At 40.8% G+C, this 23429-nt stretch overlaps 1 protein-coding gene across 1 annotated transcript in view; it reads right to left on the bottom strand.

Annotated features, from left to right (window-relative positions):
- The window catches only part of BMPER (BMP binding endothelial regulator), a gene marked incomplete at both ends in the record, with an annotated part of 142987 nt that overhangs the window by 18423 nt on the left and 101135 nt on the right, over positions 1-23429 (bottom strand). The window contains one exon of the mRNA XM_079538534.1: positions 22554-22890. Coding sequence (XP_079394660.1) covers positions 22554-22890 — 337 coding nt within the window. The remainder of the gene's footprint in view (positions 1-22553; positions 22891-23429) is intronic.

The following is a 23429-nucleotide window of genomic DNA, read 5'->3' as shown; positions in this document are numbered from 1 at the left end:
CAGCATGGAAGAAACATCTGCAGTGTGTAGACCACCAGCTGTGCAGTAATAATACTTTGAATATCCAGAGTGCCTTTCATCTGAATACTGCAAAGCATTTTCAAAACAAATTAAGCTTCACAACACCACTGTGAGCTTCTTATTTAATGGTAGGATTATTTCATCCTGCACCAAAATGCTATTGCCGCCAGAATGAAAAGTAACACCTGTTTATCATCTCGCAGAAATGAACAATTTTCATGATGAGAAGTGACAAAAAGGCTGTAAGTTAAAGTGCAGGAAGACTTGAGGTAGCCAGAATTAAATGCTTAGAAATTAAAACAGAGTATTACCCCCCTTTATTTGTTATGCAAAGTGTAACATTAATTTTTATGCCCACATGCTCTTACTCTTCGGTCTTTATTTCACACTGGGAAGAGAAGACTTCCTTGAGTGCATACTTGTTGTATACAGATGTGCTAAGAAGTACAGAGCATACCTTTCTTGGTTGTGTACACTCAATAAAATGTATTGCTGTGCACTGCAAATAGCTTTCCTTTGTACTCCTTCAGATCTGTTTTTATAAGCCATCTTGATGGTTATATTAGAGCACAGCCTTCCAAGACAGCATGCCATCTTGTAAGTTCTAAAACAAATTTCTTGCTGTGTGCTTTCAGCCCCATAGGGTACCCCATGTAAGTAGTTCTATCCTGACACTGCTGGATTTGCAGGATTTGACTCAAGCACAAGGAAGAAGGTTGAAGAATGTGTCACTTGCAGATAGGAAATACTACAGACATCCCATTATGTTTTCCTCTCTCTGCCTAATATATCCACTTTTCAATCGCATTGAAATGTTAGTGGAAGAAACAGTTTGATGAGCAAATTATAGCAGCAAAAAAGACTAGTTACAATTAAGTTATGTACTGTATATATCAGATAAGCCATTTGAGTTCTTCTAAGTTAAAGAAATATACATCTTTAAAACGTAAAATGAGTTTATCTAAGCTAGACACTCGCATCCTAGGTTCTTCACCTGCAGGGAAGGCTTTTTACTATAATGGTTAAGTTGAAAAATAGCTGGACTTGCAAATGGATAACTGAATTTTAATGTCCAAAAACCCCTAACAATGTCTTAAGCAAAAAGCTCTAGCTTCATCTAAAGAGTCTATTTTATAAATATCTACAATGATTATGTCCAAGCTGGTTCCATCTGGGCATGTGGTTAACCTCAGACCAACTTCTCCCTTCTTCTGAGAAGCTGGTTATAGGAGGACACTGCCTGGCTTGAGAAAAGAAGGCTCTTTCATGGTTAAGATTTTCCAATAACACTCAGTGTTGGTATAACTCTGTCCTGTTGAAGCCCAGGGTGAAATTTTTTGCCTGCAATGCCAGGTAAGGTTGGCCAGTACCAGCTGCTTTTGACGTCTCATCCTACACGACTAGCTCTGAAAACGTTCTCTCATACTTACACACTGATTTTTCTCCAAAAAGAGCTGTTTCTTTTCTCCATGGATGCAACTGAACACCTGTGCCAAGTTACTTACTATCCCGCCAGGACTGACTACTTCATTTCAAATAAACCATAAAATGGCATGAATTACTTGGGGAGAATTAAATGTTCCCTTTCAGTACATGCCTTCATTAGTTTTTTTTCCCCTTGTATGCCAGTTTTGTATGTTTGTTTTGTATATGACTTTCCTCAACCAGATTTCAAAATAGCGAAGATCAACTCTTAAAAATAAAAGATATCCTTCTCAGTTCTATCATATGTAGCATCACAAATAGCATAAGCAGCCATCTACTTTTTGATACACGATCTCAACCAGCCTACAGCCTCACCAAACTCATGCCAACAGTATATGAAAGTGCTAGAGACTTTGAAAGGTTTCTGTCTGCTGGAATATTAGCATTTCTTACTAAGATCTATTCCATTTTATTTTCTGAGACATATAACTTGAGTTTTATTTTGTGTTTTGGTTTGCATAAAACTCAGAACAGAGATGGTAACAAAGTTGAGACCCAAGCCATATACTCACCAGTTGAAATGATACCATTGCATTTCCAAGACAAGGAGAACCGAAATCTTTGATTCCAGACCCTACATCTGTTCCAATTTAGTAACAAACTAAACTCATTCTCCATCCCCCATAAGCATATCCACACATACACACAATGGAACACTCAATTTTAAGGACATTTGCCTCTGGATCCACGTTGGGCCACTGCTAGATTCCAGACACAACCATAAATCAGTTCAGTTTCACTAGAAAGAACAGAGATTCAAAGAGAGCTCCAGGCAAGGATCTCTACCCAGCTTTCCTAGCTTCAAATCTGGCTCTGTGGTAAAACATGATATTTATTTTCAGCAGCAGAATAATATCACATTCATAGTCTCACCAGGGACAATTTATGAGATATTTCCCTTAATCCCTCCTACATCTGGTCCTTCACAAAGCTTGCATCTTTCTTCAGAAACAGCATGAAAAATGCTAATTCTGCTTTGAACCTTCCATTTTACAAATACAGTAGCAAGAAGAACAAGAATTGCTGGCAAGGTCAGCAAGGCAGAGCCTCTGCTCTAGGGACACTGGAGGCCATGAGTTTGCCTGACCTCATGACCAGACTCAGTTCCCTGCTGCTCAGGCTCAGAAAATGCTCTTCTCCCTTCTCTTTCCATTCAAATAGAACCTGAAATTTAAGGAAAACAAACACAATGCCAACATTCTCCAAAGACTGCAAATTGTGAAGCAAAGAAGGGTCACCCACTTACACATCTGTTTTGCACCATGAACTATTCAAGGGTAATAGCCAACACACTTAGTGCTTTTAACGTTAATCAGAAGCTGCAGCAATAGTGAGCAGCCCTGATTGCCTGAGATCAGCACATGAGCTTCAGAAGCATTCCATTTTCCCACTGTCCATTTTCAGACTTCATTTCACATTCAAGTACATGGGCAATTTGAAACCCAAGAGTCAATGCAATGTAAAAAAAAAAAAAAAAAAAAAAAAAAAAAAAACTTTATAGCTTCAAAACATAACGACATTCACGTGCTAATACATTAATGTTTTTTTTTTTGTTTTTTTTTTTTGTTTTTTTTTTTTTTAAGTCAAAGTAGCTTGCAATGCCATTTTTTCTATGTTTCCTGCAAAGGTTGTCCAGTTTGTGTGTGTTTTAAATTGCGAAGTATCATAAATACCATATTTACAAAGCACTTGCAGGTCGAGAGCCTTGGTATTAAAATCTCTTATTTCACAAGAAATGAAGTAATGTATTTGCCACAGAGTGCTGACAATAATCCCACCGTAGAGGTGAGGAAAAGACTCCCAGCATCCTTACGTTGCTTCTTCTGAGGATGCTGCTTGGTAAGTTGCTAATTATTTACGTAAATATCTAATAACAGAGGGAAATCACCATTTCATTCAATGCAACTTGCATACTGCTCACTGAATAGAAACAGCTTTCCTCACCAGGCTCGATTCAAACCAGAGGCAGATGTAAAATTATTTGCATTGATGGTTAAGTCTCACATCTGTGGTGACAGAAGAGAGAAACGAGACCAAGCCCTAATTTCTTTTTCAAAACCTGAAGGCAACGGGCAGCTCTAAGGAAGCACTACCTTCCCTTTAGGAACCGGGGAGGCACAGAGATAATGATGATGTGGAGAAGTGATTTCTCTCAAGTCACTTCTTCAACAGAAGGAGAACTGGCTCTGCCACCATCTTCCTTCATCACTACAGGCGCATTCACTTCCCATCATCTCTGTGCGATAGGCAGAGCCTCTCTTATTTTTTATTTTTACTTGCGATGCATTCCTGAGGATGAACAAAATGTACAGATCACACCCTGTGACCACAGAGTGATATCTAAATCATGTTTCTGGGATGCACATGCTTTCTAGGGTTTCCTCTGATGCTGCCTGGAGCACCGCAGACACATGCTATCCGGCCTCTCCAAATCGCAGCCCTCCACAAGGGCACACCCAGCACACAGCCTCCTGCATCTGACTTCCGAGAGCAGCAAGGAACATACGTAGCTTGGGAAGATGTCCCTGCCTTGTCACTATCAGTGAATTACTTGTCTTGTATCTTCCAGACTCCACGCTGTCCTGGCTATATCGTTTTGGATTAATCAGGGCTGAGCTATCCAGGTCAAAAATGGGTTCATTAGGGGTAATATTCAGAATGGAGAGTTCTTCTTGACAACAGAAGAAACAAGGCTTCCCCATACTATAACCTGAAATAACACTGCAGCAGGTTTCCTATAACTTGATTAAAATCTGTAAAATTAACTAGGCACCACCAGTCGCGATAACAATCCAGCACGTATTTTCTTTTTCCTGTGTTCTGTGCTATCAAGAGACACAGAGAGGTTTTTCCATTCATTATACAGATTGGGAAATGTGAGGTTAAAGGCTGAAAAGAAGAGCTTGGCAAGGAGCAACTGTTCTTGACTGTTATAATTATCTATGATTGTTGTTATTATTGTTCTATCATCAAAAGAAATAGCTCTATTGTTTTGCACAGCAGAAGTTGCAGGCCCTGTGATTCATTGCATGCAGTTGTACAGCACTCTAGGCTAGGCTTAAAATATGCTCCTCTATTACTCCTAAAATGACATGTGAACCTGCACATACAGTTTCCTGGGGTGGCCTCAAGCAAACCATCTCAGCTGCAGTAAGATGGATAAAAATTGTTCCATTACGGTCTGACCCTGAGCTAACATGAAGGGGATGAGAGCTATAGAAATTGCCAGGCCACAGGCTTATACTGAGAGCATGAAAAGAAAGCCTTTCTTTCATTCCCTGGGTGCCAGTAACAACCGGCATTATGTGATGCTTGTTTTGTCCTTACATCCTGCAACACGAATGAACAGTCTCTATTAAGACCTCCACTTAAACAGCAACAGTTAAAACAAATTTCTCCACCCAGATATCCTACTGCAATGTCAGTCACATTTGCTATCTGATCTCCAGGGAATTTCCAACCTCTTTTTATTCTAGTTGGAGTGCAAATCCTACCACATTAGGGAAGCACTTCTGGCCCCCAGAGCAGCCCTTTTCCCAGAAATCTACATAGGAAAACTCGTGGCACTCTGAAGGACCACGTGGTGGAACTGAACCTTTTCATTCTAAATCCACTTTTATTACTGTTTCCAACCATCATAGGAACCTCACAGTGTGCAAGTCAAAAAACACAGACACCAGAAATCGGCTAAGTGGAAATGCCTCTCACTTGTGATGAGCAGATCAAGCACCCAGCTGCTGTCCTCAGCATTAGCCTCTCATAAAGGCTCTGAAATCTGGATCACCTCAATGCTGCACCCATCAAACTGAAAAAAAAAAAACCAAAAAAAAACCAAGCTCTAATTTTAACTTCTACAGTCTGTATCTCCAGCTTCCCTTCCTCAGTAATGCTGCCATAAGCTCAATGGAGAATACAGACGCTAGTAAAGCTGCTGGGTGCTTAGGAGACCTAAACACAGGACAGCGAGCCCCTCCACAACCACATTTCTACTCTCTGCCCACTAACTGGCAACAAGGACAAAGTAAAAACCCCATTGCTGAGCCAATGGATAAGCCGCCAGGAAATTTCAAACTGCTCCAAGCATATTGGCCAACGGAAACCATGATGTAAAGTTCAGAAGAAGGTCACTGCTTCAAAATCTATTTCTAAAGAGAGATCTTGTTATGGTTTTCCTTTTGCATGCATGCCTCAATACAGCTAGAGTACCAGAGACAGACAGAGAAGAAGGGTGGATGTATAAAAGACATCCAAAATAAATTTTGAAGTACTTTTTGCCTGGGTGGTTCAGGCACATATTTTCAGCCTTTGGTACAATTTGTGCATCTGAAAAACTTTACAGTGTTGGGCATTAAAGTAGCTTAAGTGTCTCCCCATGTTCTGCACAGCTGATAACCCACTTGCATCACAAGGCTGGGAGAGCTGGACTGAGAATCTGCAGCTGCCTGACAACATTCAGAGGGTTCAGCCTGAATTTGGAGACTTTATCTTGCATACTCACATTTTAAGGCTTTGACTGAGGAGTCACTCAGGGATACTCCATGTGATACATGGAAGAGCTAGGACCAAGCCTCAGACACGCTCATGCATCCATGTCAAAAAGACCTCATGAAGGCCTTGTAAAAAAAAAAAAAATAAATAAAATCTTTCATGAAAAGATTTGGAGATTCAAAATGTAAGTTCTGGCAACCTAGAGATGGGATTGCTTCCTTGCAATGAGACTTTTGTCTCCTGTTTCTAACTGGGCTACAGCTTGGTATGTGGCCACATTGCTTGCAGGTTCCCTATGCGGTGTCATAACAACACAGCAGCATTACATTGAAGTGGGTACTTACTCCTTCATCAGGACTTTCACCTTTGTTTTAAGCGACATAATAAGACCACCCTAGGTTTTCTGCCAGAAGCTGTGAGTTCTGCTTTGACTAAGGTCCTCAAGGAGCTCTGCACATGCTAAAACAGCAGATTAAAGTCTTTTTTTCTTGTGCAATTTGGATGTAGACTTAAGTTTTTCAGAAGTCAAATAGAAATATGACACCAGTTCAACCCGTTGTTTTCCTCTCCTCATGCTGTATTTCTATATTTGAAAGCTATCATCCCACATGGAAACTCATCTCTTACAACAACCCATAATCATCCATGTGGCTAACTGGATCAAGCCCACATAAATACTGTGTGGGATCACAATGACAGAATGCAGGTTCAGAAATGATACAACCATCACAGCTAAACCGCTGAGAGAGCTGTCAGTCTGAAGGTCGCCTGTAATCCTACTGGCTGTACACATACAATCTGTTAACTGGACACTAAGGAGTTCTTGCTGGGCTGACAAAATATTTACCCACAATCTGCTGTAGACCCTACCTGGGCTTCTACTTCTTGTGAGGTGATCACTTGAAACTTCTCTAAAGTACAGAGCAAAGACACATGACTGAACACATTGAGAAAAAAACAACTCACAGTGGAAATCTGGGAGGAGAGCAACACCTCTCTCTGTTGGTGGGCAACACCAATGTGGAGCCCTCTGATAAAGAAATAAATAAATTGCGTGTGGGTTAAGAAGTGATGAAGGATAATTAAAATTATATTTAACTTTATCATTGCCTTTCTTTGGTGTTTTCTGCAATGCTAATGTCAAAAGATTAATATGTTTACTGTGTAATGGTAACCACAATTGCTTCCCAAAGAACATTCAGTACAGCACCATTGCAGGTCCCCCTCTACCACCACAGCACTTTTCCATGGCATTCCCCTGGGGACTGTCACAGCCGAGAACACCAGCATATAGTTCCCAAAGCATTAGATGTCCTTCCTGGAGAACCAGGCCTGCAAACAATATGGGAGGAAAAAAAGACATGTTGTCTACCAGAAAAAAAAAGAGATGTGTCATGCAATCATGGGCTACAAAGCAATCTAGGCCACCAAGGACAAAACTTTTACATCCCTGCTCAAATCAGTATTAAACTCATCCCGCTATCTAAAATATTATCAGTAGGAGGAAAAGCAGGTTTACAGATTAGCCATAGAAATGTTCCATACCCACACTGAACTACATGCCTGTGACCTTACAGGCATGCACAAAAACTCACACAAGGGTTTTCACCGGAGCCAATCAGCAAGCATTCAGCCAAGTGGCTGCCAGTTGCCGCAGATAAAAATGCTCATCACACTGCAGTCTGGCTCACTGTATGTTAAGCACATTCAAGTGAGAATCTGAGTGATTCGTCTGGGCTGTTTTCATTTTTGGGACATGAATTTGACCTCAGCCATTTGTCTGAGCTGATCCCTTTTCTGAGTGACTATCAAACTTCTCACAATGGCGGGAGGAAGATCTCCTCCTAGGCATAGCAGGAGCTCAGGATGTGTCAGATAAACGCATCAAAGAGGAGATTATTCCTGAATTCTAAAAGCCCACTGGAAATATATATGACATCCCCAAGGCTGTCTGACACTAGCATCCCTCAGCTGGGGTTGTTAGACAAACAGCCCATATTTTACTTAGAGTGAAAAAACCACACACTCTATGGCTCTCCGACACTCTTTAATCTTAACACAGCTGCAAGCTTCTTTCAACAAAGAAACCTTCTGGGTGAATATGACCTTTGCATAAATCCTTGCATATTCTCTGTGGTGGCATTTATTGTTACAGTCAGGATAGTGATTCACTTTGTGAACAACCCTGGGAGGGACTGCATTTTCCAGCAGCCCCACACACCTGTAAATATGTTCCTCCATCACTGTCACACCTGTACTGCGAAAGGGGAAAACAATGGATCAAAGGAAAATAAGATATTCTTTCACATCTTCATTTGGGTCACCGCACAGGTTGATGACCTGGAGCAGAGAGACAACATTCATATTTACAAAATATTTTGGAGAACACTAAGAAATTTTTAAAGCTGAGGCAACTGGCTTCTGGAAGGCTCTGTAAGAAGCTATTACTTTTTTTCTGGAAATGCTAGCTATCAAGGCATAATGTGTTTTTCTCACCCAAAAGGAGCAGCAAAGCATTGCTGCTCTTGCAGAGCATTCACATTCAAAGCAGACTGTGGATGTTACAAGAGAGGAGGACAAACCAACACAAGCCTTGCAAATTAAACCATGAATCTCTTTGCATGCTTTCAGCAATACCATTACTCTTCAGCTAAAGCTGGTTCTCTTGCAGTGGACAATATCGCACAAAAACAGTTTCTGTTCCTATTGCACATAAGGAAAATAATCCTCTCTTGGTCATTTCATCCTTGGCTCACAACACAATCCTTTTGCTGAGCCACCAAGAAGCCAGAATTCAGCCTAACCATGTAATTTGACAGGCTCCAGGCTGTCAAGGAAGGGAGGTGTCAAAACCTCCTGGGTAAACTACTTCTGCTCTAACTATTGAATGAGTTATGGGCTACTTCATGGAACACAATTCTGTCTAGAGCTCCGAGAGCTGAACTAACTTTACTCTCACCACTTGACAAAAGATGGATCAAAGAGCTGGTTCATGTCAAACTGGAGAGCTTTCTCACATCTGAATGTAAAGCAGACTTCAGAATGTTATTAGCACCTTAAGCTTGAAGGATGCGATGCTGCCAGCCTCAAGCCAGCATCTGCAGGAGATTAATTTCATGGAGACTGAAAAAATAGCAGTGTTCAGATGTTTAGTAACGTATATAATTCAGACAACAGTCAGAAGCAGGCAAAAATACATATGCTGCATATGTAGGAATGATAGTCACGCAATATGTTGGTTTATGTGATCAGGCTCTGATCTCTGACTTTCCTGGCACAAACTCTGTGTTCCGACACCTGATGTTTTAAATGATAAAATGTCAAACACAAAAGGAAGAACAGTTGTGACCTGGAATGAGTTTAGCTGCGTTTTCTTGCTTTCCAGTACGAAGGAGTCTGTGTCACAAAAAGTGCCCAGACTGTTTGCAGTAATGAAGACATAGCTAAGAACCCTGTAGATATAAGGATCGCACCAACTGCAAACTTCAGAGAACTGCGCTGTCACAGCCTGAGATAGAAACATAACAGTAAGACACCATAAGATGCTCCAATTACTGTTGTTCATATTGTACCCACTCAACACTTCCTCCCCTAGGCTACCAGTCTAACATTTTTTATGCACTCTACATAACCCCACCAGTTCTGTTTCAGAGGGGTAGAGCCACAATTAAATGGCTCTTTAAAGCAACACTGTAATGCTGTGTTCTATAAAGTATTATAACAAGCATTATAATGAAGGTAGTTATGAAGTTTGATTGAAAGACAGAGAAACAAGCTCCTATCTTCGTAAAAGGTTGCTGCTATTGGATGTCTATACCAAACAAACTTCTGCTTTCAGTCAGCATCCAGACTTCCTAGGCCTTAGGGGAAAAAAAAATAAAAAAATAAAAAAAATCAAACTTAGTTTCCTCTCAGTCAGAATCGGTTCTCAAGTCAATAAATCATAATACTGACCACAACAGAAACCAGTAACTGTTTAAGATCTTCTTCTGGGCTTTAATTATAAACACTGAAGAAGTTTGTCAACTCCTAACTTCCTAGTCATATGGAAAAGCTTTTAGGCATTCTGCATAGACCACTGTCTATCAGGCTCATCACGGCTATGGAACTAAAACATATTCCACCAACAACGCTTTGAGCATGTACACACAGGATCTTTAACTTCGGGTACGACTTTGAACCCAGTGTCTGCATCTGCTCCAAGGATAGTGAGGACAGTGAAGATAATAAATAGCATCTTTTTATGTCGCAAGAGTTATTAATTCCAGTCCCATTGCTAGATTTTTTTGCGCTCATATAAAACAGCAGCTTCCAAATACGGGGAACGTCGAGAGAAATCTCTGTGCTATTCCATAACTAGAAAGCGCTCCTGGCCAAGTACTTTATCATTTAGAAAGAAAGCATATGAATAGCACTGAGAGACAAAGGAGACAGGTGAAGGAAAACCTCTGGACTACGAGACAGCACAGTTTGTATGCAGCTGATAAGAGAAACACGTAAAGTGAATTCCTAGCCTCAAAAACCAGATGGGAATCCTGGCCAGAGACGCAGCCTGGCTACCTCGTAACACAGGCTGCAATCACAGAATAGATTACATCAACTCAGATGGCAGCCTAAAGATCTTGCGAGAGAGTATGGTCTTATGAAATGATTCCTTGCCAGAGAAGGTCATCCTCTCATTGCCTCTGTGCCACTGTGGTTTGTGCAATATGCTAAGTCATGCATAGTATGCTTGCCATAGGTGACTGCTATCTGCTTTCCTCATGCACAGGGAGTGGATGGAACACCAGCTTAAAAAGACTTTGCAGAGATCTAAGTAACCAGAGAGATAAGCCATCCAGAGATCAGAATGCAGGTGAGTGAAATGAGAGCTAAAAGATGAACCAAATGTCTTGTTATTAATGGGCTGAAATGATTTTATGGTGTACTTCAATGTTATGCTTGTGGGTATTTTGTTTGAAATTAGAGCTTTGCCGCTGTTTGCAGTGAAGAACAGAGCTTTCTGTAAACTTAAGAATCACGATGCATACGGTAGGAACTGCACATTTCAAATGCTAACTAAATACGGTATCATTAATACATAGGTTCTGAAGGCATATTTACAAAACCAATGGCAGGTGAAATGATCACCTGTTTTTCAGATCTCTGTAATTTTTCTCCGATTACCATATGACCCTCAAGCTCTTTAACTGATATCTTGGTGACCCTTCCTCACATTGTCAGCAAGTTGCCATCAGCACAACAGAGAAGAATCACGTAGGCAGGCAGACGAGCAGAGCAACAAAACGGGCTTTCAAACCCACTCAGCATGAACCTTGATTTCAGAGAACAAGGTATGTATATTCACACCTGCTGTCCCAAAAGCAAGCCTTCTATAGTCCATACCTTGGTCTGGTATTAAGTTTTGACTTTTTATTATGTTTTTACTTGCCAAAGACACATTACTGCATGAAGTATCAGCAGGCTGTTGTTTAGCTGGGCCTTAAAAGAGCAGAGACCTAGTTCCTTAAAGAGTAGCAATGCCTTCTTCTGAAAGCTTTAGAAGAATGTGCACTTCAACCAGAACATGACAGTACACTTCTTGTGCATGTGAAACCTCTTAAATAACATCAGAAGGACTTGAGCTTCAGGCACAGAACCAGGCACTTTCAGATTTTAATCTCAAATCTACCCTTGGCTTCCTGTACAGCAAAGGACTCTTTCTTCATTTCAACAACTTTAAACCAAGGTGCAGTGAGAATTAAATGTTTACACTGCAATTTGAAAATATAAAGTGCTAAGAAGGAGCACTTAGGAAATGAACTTTGTAAACTTCTTCCTTGCTTCCATGGCATCCACCATCCTCAACAGCCTCTTATTTCATGTACTCATAGAGTACATAACCTTAAGCACTCAGTCTGCAAACTACATACCTCACTTCAGAGCTGATGTACAAAAATCAGCTGTCTGAATACCTCAACACTTATGAGAGCTTCCTCTGGACTGATCATAGGAGAAATGACTTGTTGTTAATTTTCACATACTGACTTTATTTTAGCTTTTATGTTTTAGGAATATTTTACAAACAGAGTATTGGTTATAGAAATACCCAGAAATGCAAGAAAACACATGGCTCCAACTCCCTTCAGCATCCCCAGCGCATTCCCCACCAATTTTAATTTTAACTGGCTTAAATTGTGGAGTCAGAGGGAGACTTAAAAGCTTTCATCCTCTTTATATCACGATGATGATGTGAAATCACTGTACCTGCTCTCACATACAGAGTCCTTCACTTGGATACAAATAGATCCATCCCATAGATCCCTCTCACTCCCTTTGGATGAGGAAGGGATAATTTGCTGTATATTTCAGAACCAGTGGCATTTTAGCTCCTGCCCTGCTCCCTGCTCCAAGACGGCACACTCAAGCTCCAGCCATTAGCCCTCTCCCCATATTAGCAGAAATCTGCTCTGATGAGTTCACCAGAGGCACAGATAAGCACAGCTGAGCTGTGCATGCACATTTCTAAGTAGCACCTCAACAGTTTAAAAGGTGAGTGAACCTGAACTGATTAGCACTATCTCAAGATGAGTAAATACCTATTCCTGTATAAGCACAAGTGCCTCCACCCATTCTTGCTTTACTTCCAGCAAGTCCTTTTTTTTTTTTATAGCACTGCTCAGATATTCTGGAGTACAATAACACCCTGGTGTTAAGATCTGAGCATCCCAAGACCTCATCAGCAACAGCTGTGTGCTTGCAGAAAAACAGGCTGTGTCTGTTTATCATGCTCCATTGCCTGGCACTCACCTGCATTTGCTCTTGATGCTCTGCTGTCAAGGGAGCTAACGTTCTGCAGGTGGAATGGCAGCAGCAAGGGCCTTCTGAAAGAGCTTGAGCTGTGCAAGGAAATTAAAGAGGCAGTGGGCACAAACTGGAATACCTGACCATCAGGAAATATTTTTGTGCTCATGAATGATGCAGCACTGGCATAGGTTGAGTGGAAGCTGCAGAGTCTCCTCCTTGGAGAACTCCAAAAGTGCCTGGATGTGGGCCTGGGCACCCTGCTGTGGTTATTTCTGCTGGAGCCCAGGCTGCACCAGATGGTCAAAGAGGTCCCTTCTCTCCTCAACTGTTCTGTGATACTGTTCTGTGAGCCCTTACAAGGAAGGACAGAGAGATCATCACTACAAATTGTGTTTGCCATAGATAGCTACCAAGAATCTCACAAAATGTAAAGATCCCCACTGATCTGTAAGACTGGGAACAGATTTCTCGGCAAAAAAAAACAACCAGTGGAAAGATTACAATTCAGTCTAGCCCATATAAAGTCTCAAGAACAACCCTTTCACAAGTGGCAAGTCAGTTCTCCACCACAGCAAAAGCAGGCAGGATAAGCTGTTCTGGGCTGTCAAAACCTTCCTAAGGCAAACTTTCTACAAAAGTTTTTTTGTGCTCACGTCCTGCTTTGTCTGGTTATCCTGCCAGAAGCATAAATGAACTCATAAGAATAACAGGAGGATTAGGTTAAGCTTATTTTTAAAACGTTTCCCACAAATTCATCTCATTTGCCTGCTTATAAACACCCTCGTTCATCTTTGCTGTGTGTCTAATTAGGCAGGATATACTGCAGGTGGCTTAAAATAGGAGCTGAAATATAGTAGCTTTGCAGTTATGCATGTTAAAAGAAAGGTAATTAAAATTTCATGCTATGAGCTGTAAACTGATCATCTCAGGGGCCTGAAAGGGATTTCTCCACCATATATGACATGGCACAGTTGGCCAGCTACAGTATGGGTGGGTTTCCTCTTCCTTGCAACAATTATTAGCTTCAGCCCAAGGCAGAATATGAGATGTGATGGGTTGGTTTCCTGAATTATTTATTCACGGAAACGGCAACATTTGATTTTTATTTAAAAATCAATACTGCAATAAATTAAAACATAAAAAGCTAAAATTAAATAAAAACACATCTAGCAAGGAAAGCCTTGCTCTGAGCATGTCCTGGAAGTTAATTAGAGTGAGATCGAACAGAGTCTTGGACTCTGCAGCAGCCATAGTTGAAATTCTACAGTATCTGAGAGAGGCACAAAATACACTCTAATGATGCTGACAGCTTTTCTGAATAGCATCCCTCCAAAAGCAGGATTTACTTTTGCCATTAAGAAGAATACTTCAGAGTAGCAAGTATTTTTACTTGGGGAGTGGATCAAGTTGCACTAGCTGACAGGTGGAGCCTTTTAAAACAGTTCCACAAGGGAGGATACCACTCTGCTTTCCTAGTAGTTCCTCCCCACACCTGCTCTACTCTTCTTTTAAAAATTATGCATTGTATTACATTACTGAGACATCAGGGATGTTTTCCAAAAAGTAAAAGGGCCCTTTCAAAAAAATATTTACACAGCAGGGACGTGCTTTTGTTTTGCCAAAAAGTAACAGTTGTAGTACATGCTCATGAGTGGCATGAAGTGGCACTTTAAGAATGCAGTTTTAATAAGGAGCTTGAGGACGGGCAACTCTGTATTATGAAAGCGATGCCTGGGATGTTGTTAAAAGCCTATCAGATAAGGTCAGAAAAACATGAGGGATGGCTGTACCAGGAGTTGCAGAGTACTTCTATGAACACCTCGGAGCTGAGAAGAAATATGAGTGACCTCAAATCAGTGAAAAACAGGAGCGACCTCTGAGTTGCACGCAGCCAGCCAAATTACACTGACTGCTTCGCAAAGCCACCTCTTAGATTTCACAAGCAGCAGGCAGACAGAATCTGGGAACCCTAGTCTGGATGCATTTCACTTGTTGTCTACTCCAGTAATGAAAGAATCCTCCATCTCTGAACCAGTTTAATCTGTGGGATATAAAGTGGCAGAAAGACTAGTCCAGGGCTGTGAATGCACAGATCTGTGTACTAACCCTGCATGGGACAGCCACAATGATGAAATCACTTTCTTCAGATATAGCAAAGTTCCCGTGGTCTTCAATGAACCAGGATTTTATCTCACAACACCACGGCACTGTGGACCAAAGTCAACGAAGCAAACAAATTAAATCAAAATAAATTTAAAAAAAAAAAAAAAAAAAAAAAAAGAGGCAGACTTCTTTTAAAAGCAACCCAGAAAGAACAATTTCTGCAAATGCTTTCCATATTGGCAAATGAGAAGTGCATTTATGGCACTCTACTTGTTCTGTTAGATCTCTACCCCTTTCCTGCCTTCCCTACCATACTTTACAATCACTTCTGTCATAGTCAAATTGACCTTACATTTTCACAGAGAGTCTCACATCTGTCAGACAGAGAGCAAAGTAGAAGACAATATTTTGTTATGAAACACCTGACTTGAATTTCACTGAGACAGGTAATAAACCAAAGACAAATGAAGTTTTACTAGGCAGAAGCAGGTTTTTGTAATAAGCCTCTGCATGCATGATAATCACAAATTGAGCTCTTTCCTGGCAAAGAGCAGAAGAAAAGCCTCATATTACACTTGCAAGCAGTAGAAAATAACATCTCATTCAGTAAAGAGACAGCATCAGGTAGGGTTGTGATCACATAATTAGGTAAGAGAAACAGCCACATTCCAGACATGCCATCCTTTGAAGCAAAGGAAAATTCTCTAAGTTTTAATCACAGAATAGTATGTTACTTCATCCGGTCTTCCTATAAAAATATTTCCTTGTTAAAAAATAAAATAAAATCATTAACTTTCCACGTAGGGAAGCTCAAAGTGGGTCACCGGGGAAGCATGCATTTTTTTTTTTCTGGCTGGAAGTAAGCCATGGATGGTCCCAGGTGAATGGTGTCTGTCCAACACCACAGTCTTGTCAGATTTTGGAGCCCTCTCCACCCTCATCCTCTCCCCTGCCCATTCCCAATACCTCAACAGGAAAGGAGACATCTGTGAATCCTCTGGCACTGCTTCAGTATTTCACAGCTGTAATAACTACTGATACAAAGAGAAGAATGTTTTCTAGCCCAAAATTCCTGAGGTATTTTTTCTAAACAGACACAAGTGGATGAGACTTGGTTATGTGAAAAATACCTCACCAGGGGCAGGGGTATGGGAGAAAGATGAAGAGGAATCACGATCCACAGATAACTGAGCTCAGCTTGGGTTCAGATTTATCTTTCCTGGCCATTCAACCCATTTGTCCAAATCCAAGCTTTTGATCCTTAAAACTAAGCAGTACTTTACTGGCAGCCTGCACTAACTCTTGGCTAATTCAGATGAAAAAAATACTGCATGAAGAGGCTTAGAACAGTGGTGATCTATAGATTTATTTGTATACATAAGGTGGCATTTCTACAATGCTCTTATCAGAATACAGGTAGTAAAGTTTGATCCTTGTTGCTAGGAATTGCAAAGTTCAGACACCACAAAGTTTCTTTTCTCCTATCTGTTGGTGCTGTCAGCTACCAGCACTCAGTCCTGGTGCCTCTTACCTGTGTCAGTGAGTTCATCGTGACATTCCACAAGATTCACAAGTGTGACTCAGTGGCAGACATTCAGACGTAGTTTTGGGAGTAATGTCAATTCCTATAAGGGCACAAAGTCAAGGCAGCCCAGCCAGATAGATAATGCTTTCCCAAGCACCTGTACTTTTGTAAGGCTTGGCAACAGCAGCTCTCTTGTTGCCTACACATTCAGGCTTTTTTCTTTTTTGCACAGTTGTCCAGTATAGAATGCAAAAAAATCACCTTGTGTAAGTAGAATGACATAAAGCAGAGTATTTCTGAACAGAAAGCTTGAATTATTAAGCATTTAATAATACAAGCAGCTAAAACTTGGGATCACTACACATAGATAAAAGCCTCACTGACACTGAACAGAGCAGAATGAGAAGGGGAGCCCATCTAGCTCATGGAAAACTCAAGTCCGGGTGAAGATTTCCTTCAAAAAAAATATGATTATAATGTCAAATATTTTTAAATTCCTTCTAAACCAGAAGCTCCCTGGGCCACACAGCTGCTCAGCATGAATTTGCCCAAGAAGCTGAGTAAATTGTTTCAACCTGAGCTCCTCTCTTCTGTGGTTACACTGCTGTTAGTACCCAGGATTAGGGTCAGATTCAGAAAGGAGGTCAGGCAGGAGCATTGTTACTTCATCATGATGGCAAGCAGGAGCAAGAGGTTTCCACATGGGCACCATCCACAGCTTCAGACTACTGTTACATTTTTCAAGCTAATACTACTAGCCCTGAGTTGAAGTGGGCACAGGCCAGCTGTGCCATCAGGAGACACAGCTGTTGAGGCTGGGGTAGGGGCAGGAGCTGCCCCAGACAGCATTCAGAGCTACAGCCACCCTTTGAGTGCACCACAAGAGCCCCACAACTGCCTGACCTTAGCTGGAGCAGCACAGGAATCTGCCGTGCCCACATCAACAGCCAGGAGCAGAAAACCTCGCAGGGAGGATTTTGCAATATGCACCCTTGGCAGAAAACAGAAGGCTACAGAGATCCTAATTCCAACCACTCCTTGAACACGAAGAGGGCCTTTCTGAAGTCATTCTTCAGCCGACATTTCTTTTGCACTACCCTGCTGAGCGAACACAGAGGCATAACCACATGAATTTTACAGCTGTAGGACATCATTGTTAATGGGAGAAAAAGCCCTAAAAACTTGCTTCAAATCCTTGTTCTCTATCTTTTAAATAGAGCTCGTAATTAACTTAGCAGTCCTGCAGCTCACATGTTCTCTGCAGCCATTCATGGCATATCTGTCAAACCTAATAAGAGGGAGCTGATGGACTACACAACATTGCAATTTATGCACTGATGCTAAACAATAACATTTTCTCTAGTTAAGTGGAAAGTTTCAGGAAAATTAAGCATCTGAAAGCTTCACTACACAAGGTAACTGAACAATAAACTCACTAATTCTTTATACTGGAATAAAATCAGCACTCTCAAGGAATATTTAAGACAAGCATTGCAGAATAGATTTGCAATTCCCAAATGCCTTTGAGCGATTCAAGTGAATGAATTACAGAATCACAGAATTGTTTGGGTTGGAAGGGTCTCTTAAAGGCCCTCTAGTCCAACTTCCCTGCAATGAACAGGGACATCCACAGCTCCATCAGGTTGCTCAGAGCCCTGTCCACTCTAACCTTGAATGTCTCCAGGGATGGCACATCCAACACCTCTCTGGTCATCCTGTCCGGTGCTTCACTGCCCTTATGGTAAAAAACTTTTCCCTTGTATCCAACCTAAATCTACCCTCTTGTAGTTTGAAACCATTTCCTCTTGTTGTATCATTAAGCTGTTATTAATTAGCGTTTATCATAAGACGTGGAATATGATTAAATTTAGGAGTTTAAGACAAAAAAAAAAAAAAAACCTCTTACAACAATTAAAAAAGAGAAAAAGAATAACTAAGTTTTTTGTATGCTACTGACAGTTAAAAAAATGTAATACCATAAATAACAAAAAATTAACAGTAAAAATAATAAGAAAAAGACTGGTCTCAAGCACAGTTTTTCCAATCTCAAATAGAGAAATCTACTACATGGCAAAAGCAAGACATTAAATATTTTCCTAAATCTATGTCAGTAGTTGGAGCCCTGAGCAATGCCTGACCAGTCACTGCTGAGCTCAGCTGCCATATACATGCCTTACAGATGGGTGATACACTGATATCATCTTGATGCCACATTCCAATTCTATCAGTGACACCAAATCATTAAAAATCCTGCTTACAAGCGCAGATATTACTAGGGGTATTAAGCCCTGTGTCTCGCTTCAAGCTGTTCCCTGCAGCCCAACCAGCTCCCATGCAGAGCAGTGCTGCTGTGCCTCCATCACTCCTGTATCTGCACATCCTGCTGGGTGCTGCCTGCTCCTGTATCTCCCAGAGAGGCTTCCAAGAGGCACCGGCCACAGTTGAGCAAAGGAGGCACAGGCTATATCATGAAGCTGACCCCAACACTACATAGCTCCCCAGGCTCACTGGGGCTGAAGTCAACTCCATGTCCCTGCTCCTGTGCAGCTCGATTACGCACGTGGGGAAGGGCTCACTGAGCACTGGAAGATCCCTTCCTCAAATCCCCAAACCCTTAAATCCTTATTCAAGAGCTTAAAGAAAGAGTACCAAGATGATTCTTGATAACGTAATGAGTTCTTTGTGTTAACAGCAGCATAACAAGATGATATCACTTATTATTACTGCTGCTTACATTAAAGGGCAGCTTCAGAAGTCTGAGAGCAAGCTTTATTGCGTGCATGACCAGAATATTCCCCTCTAAAAAAAACTGGTTATGCTCTGGCAAAGCATAATCCAGGATTCTTTTCCAGATTTATAAATACAGAGCAGAGGTAGTGGTGACGACTATCACTTCTTAATCTCTTCTTCACATGGAATTTACTAAAATCTCCTTTACCAAAATCTTTAAAATTGTCTCCCTACTTAAACTTGCCTTCATGAAGTTCAATCCTAAGACTTACTTTAGAGCATTGCTCAAGAATACTGAACAGCTAGCAAGGCATTAAAAACAAACAAAAAATACCAATCTCAAACTAAACAAAACAAAATTAGAAGCCCATAAAACATGTCTAGTCACAATACAAAGAATTAAAAGAGTGGTATAAAATTAAGTGCCAGAATTGTTAGCTGGAAGTCTGGACTATTTCAAAATTCTTTCTTTTATGCTTTATTTTTCCAGGCGCTTTGCAGAGATGCAAGTCACCAAAGCTACCACATCAAAAAAAGGTGAAGGGTAAGGTGCAGAACCATCATTTCTCATAAGGCATCAAAGATCTATCAAGGTCAAACTCAGCGCTTAGCTGTTCTTCACCCCTGTTACAGTTGGTGCTATGGCTGGAAAGATTATTGTGGTGAAAACAGGGAAAAAAACAAACGAGGAAGGAATGCTCACCTGTATCCAAAGATGTAGGTTCACAGAAAAGACTCCACAGAGGAAGGATCTCAAGCAAGAGACCCTCCCCCAGTGGCAGTCAGCTCTTAAATGGGGGCTAGGAGGTGCAGCCAGGCTCCACCCTTTGGTCACACAGCTGAATCGCCTTCACCTGTGCTCCCATGGCTGCCTCAGTGCTCGCCTCAGGTGAGCAATCAGTGGTTCAGGATGGGACTCAACAGTTCCCATACACCCCAACAACCACGCAAGAAGATCTTTACACTTTCAAACATTAACCGTATCCTTTTCACCTAACAATCGAGGCAATCTTGCTGTATATGTTTTTTGGATGGCTAACAAAAGGAGGAACTACAGCCGTAAAAAGAATGCGACTTCCAATGAATTTGAGATGCCTTCACAAAAATCTCACCAGTAACACAGTGTCAGACAAATGTTTGCAATGCGTTGTTCGCTGCCTTTTTTGGTATTTGCAGAAAACACACCCTAGTTTGTAAGGTTCCTGCTGAGTTTATTTCTATTTCTGAGAATTCTTATTAGCAGTAGGTCACTACAAGAGCAGCATAGTGAAAATGAGACGACGTTGATAATATAGGCAAGAATAACCAAGAAAAAGTAATCCTTTGAGAATGAGGGATTTTAAATGGAAAAAAATCCATAATATGTTGGAAAGTAAAAACTGAGAATTTATCCAAATCAGAGAGGAGAAAAGCAGAAAGCTGAAAAAACCAGCCCCCAACATTGTATTTTCTTCACTGCCTTTTGTTACCTGAAGCTTGCTTGTAATAAAAAAAAACTGGAAAAATTTAGTTAAACCAATAGTGGTTTCTCTGAAAAACATTCAGGAAACACGCAGCTCCTAGAAGTTCTCATATTTTATATGTAAACACACGCATATGTAATTATATGTGTAAATATTTCTAATAAAAAGCTTCCCAGAGCTTTCTCAAATGTGTGTTAACCTGCTTGGAATAATTTCCTAGTAAGAAAAATGGCCGTGATTGTTGAATAAATTATTTGTTACAACTTTGTCAGTTTTTTACAAGCAGCAACATCCTACTAAATCTCTGCATTTATTTCTCATTTATATTTTATCTGTGACTCCCATATTTTGATCTGAATATTCTAACAACTGGTGATATTTAAATAGAAGCAAATGTGGCAAAACAGCCACTTCTGACAGGATATGATGGTCCTTTCAATGTAAATTCTCCTAAGAGAAAAATAAACTTTTCTCCAAAAGGACGTAATCTAATTAAATACTTGCTTGATGTCAGTGTCCTTCCAGGAGAGGAGACAACATTGTAAAGGAACAGAAATACTTAATGGTAATTCTCATGTGCAAGATTTTTTTTTCTGTCTGCTCTAGCCAAAATGTAAATCATTTTCCACTGTAGTGTCAGGGAAGTGTATTGCAGTAAATCAATCACAAACTACTTTTAAAAAGGGACAAAAAAAAAATCAACTGCAAAATGAAACAAATCTCCGTATGCCTGTTTTCCATTTGTATTGTCATCACTTACCTTCAGAGAACGATGGAAGTGAGATGGGAATGCTGCTGAAATGCATCCAACAGACTCTGTGTGCATGTGTTAGCAGCTCTAGCGGTCTCTGCTGTGTCCCCAGCCATTGGAAAAGACAAAGCATTACAGCCTACCCAAGGTATAATTTTTACTTTTTGCTGGGCTGCTGAGCTGGGATACTCTATAGGAAGCTAAACGCAGAAACACAGAGACAAGCTGTGTGGTTTCTTTTAGCATTTCCTAGTACTCAGTACTAGTACTTCTGCTAGGGTAGATAAAAGTCTTTCTGCCTCGTTATAAAAGAAGAGGAAAGGCAATTCACGAGGGAAATGGAATCATTTTAGAAAGCTTTTCCTAATAAGCTCAATAGTTGAGCAGATGTGTGTGAGTGGGGAAAGCTGGGAGCTCAGAGAGCAGGCAGCTCCATCCGTCATCACACAACTGTGACTCGGCTTGCTTTTATCTTTTATGTCAGGCAATCAAATGAAAAGCCAATTTTATTTACTGAGTGAGGGGCAAATAAACTCATGCCAGTTAAAGAACAGAAATGATGTATCTGTGGTTTAGACTGGAAACATTTTAAAAATAAAAACTCTTTAATAGTTCCCTCAGACAAGACTTCTAGATCCTCTTCTGTCTTTGTTTGCTCCTAGGGCAAGATGGGCATGGAGTAAACATTTTGTTAACTCTGTCCTTTCAAATTTTCACACCCACAAACTACACCATCCGAGAGGAAGAAGTAGTGCTTGATGTCTCTGCTTTAATTAAGTCAATTTCAAAACCTTTTCGGAAAGAATTCTCTGGACCACAAGCAATAGCAATTAAAGTCAGCCTAAGCTTTACAGCTGACTTTGAAATTAGAAGGTGCTTACCAAAACGTTTTGAAGTCTTTTGTTACTTTCCCCCTTCTCTCAGTCTCCAAAAGCACTTTTCCTTCTCTACGTGGTCATAAGTCTGCCTTTCTCCCTGTTAGCTGCTCAGGTCCTTATTAGCTTATGACTGTCATTCTTTGATCCCTGTGTCAGAAAAGTGTTCCATAATGTACCTGCAAGTGTAACTGTAAGCCTGTTCACTAGTTCTGCTCAAAAACAGCTCAAAACACGCACTGAAATTACTGAATTGGGTAAATTCTGTGTGTTTTTTTTTTCCTCACACAATAATTTTTTCCTCCTCCTCAGCAAGCCACACTTACCGGTAAAAAGTTGTGTAATCCACCGTTGAATGACAGCTCTGAAAATCCCAGGCTTTGAGCTTCTGACATTCCCGGTGAGCCCGGAGTTTCACCCTGACAGTCCCATGGCAGAGCTCAGGCACAGGTTTCCTCTGCGGGCGACTGCAGAACTCATTAGACTCCACACGCCAGGATTCAGCAAAGTCGTCCACGTCAAACTTAAAATTCCCATCCCCCCCAATCAGGTCATCTCGCTTGTGCCCATTGTAGTTACCACACAGGCCACAGAGTTTGCCCTTCAGATGTGGTGCAGCCATGACTTCCACAAAACTGTCTCCGTCCCATGAGATTTCCAGGCCTAACAAAAGAAAGAGATGAGATAAAAACACAGAGTTTCGAAAAAGAAGAAATTGAGGCTAATAAACTGTACCTTATATATGTGAAACAGTGTTCAGAGGAACCTAAACAAAGCTATTGGTTTCCTCCTGATATACTGTTAGATTTCTATTTACCTCTCAGTAGGCACCTCTGGCAAGTGCAGTGTTTCTTAAATCACTGTTGATTACAATATACTTGTCCCTCTCTGTGTTTACTTTTCTTCCTCCTTGCTATAGGATGGGGTCATCCTAAAAAAATCTGGATCCAAAGCAGAACTGCTCTCAACACTGAATGATGGCTGTTGTATAAGTCAGCAAATTGAATTTTCTAGGGCAAATTTCAGTAGGGCCACAATTTCAGCCACTGTCACCCGCTGCACAGGTCATGGGTGTAAAAAGGTGACCGTGCCCTATGGGAATCTGACAGTGAATACTTCCTAGAAAACATTCTTTTCTTATCTAAGGAGCTGATAATTATTTGGGTAAAGACAATAAGTCCAAAATCAGTACTTTGTGTGAA

This window comes from Tetrao urogallus (assembly GCF_951394365.1).
Source record: "Tetrao urogallus genome assembly, chromosome: 7".
Taxonomy (NCBI): Eukaryota; Metazoa; Chordata; class Aves; order Galliformes; family Phasianidae; genus Tetrao; species Tetrao urogallus.
The sequence above is the reverse complement of the archived record's forward strand: the minus strand, read 5'-3'. Positions and strand labels throughout refer to the sequence as shown.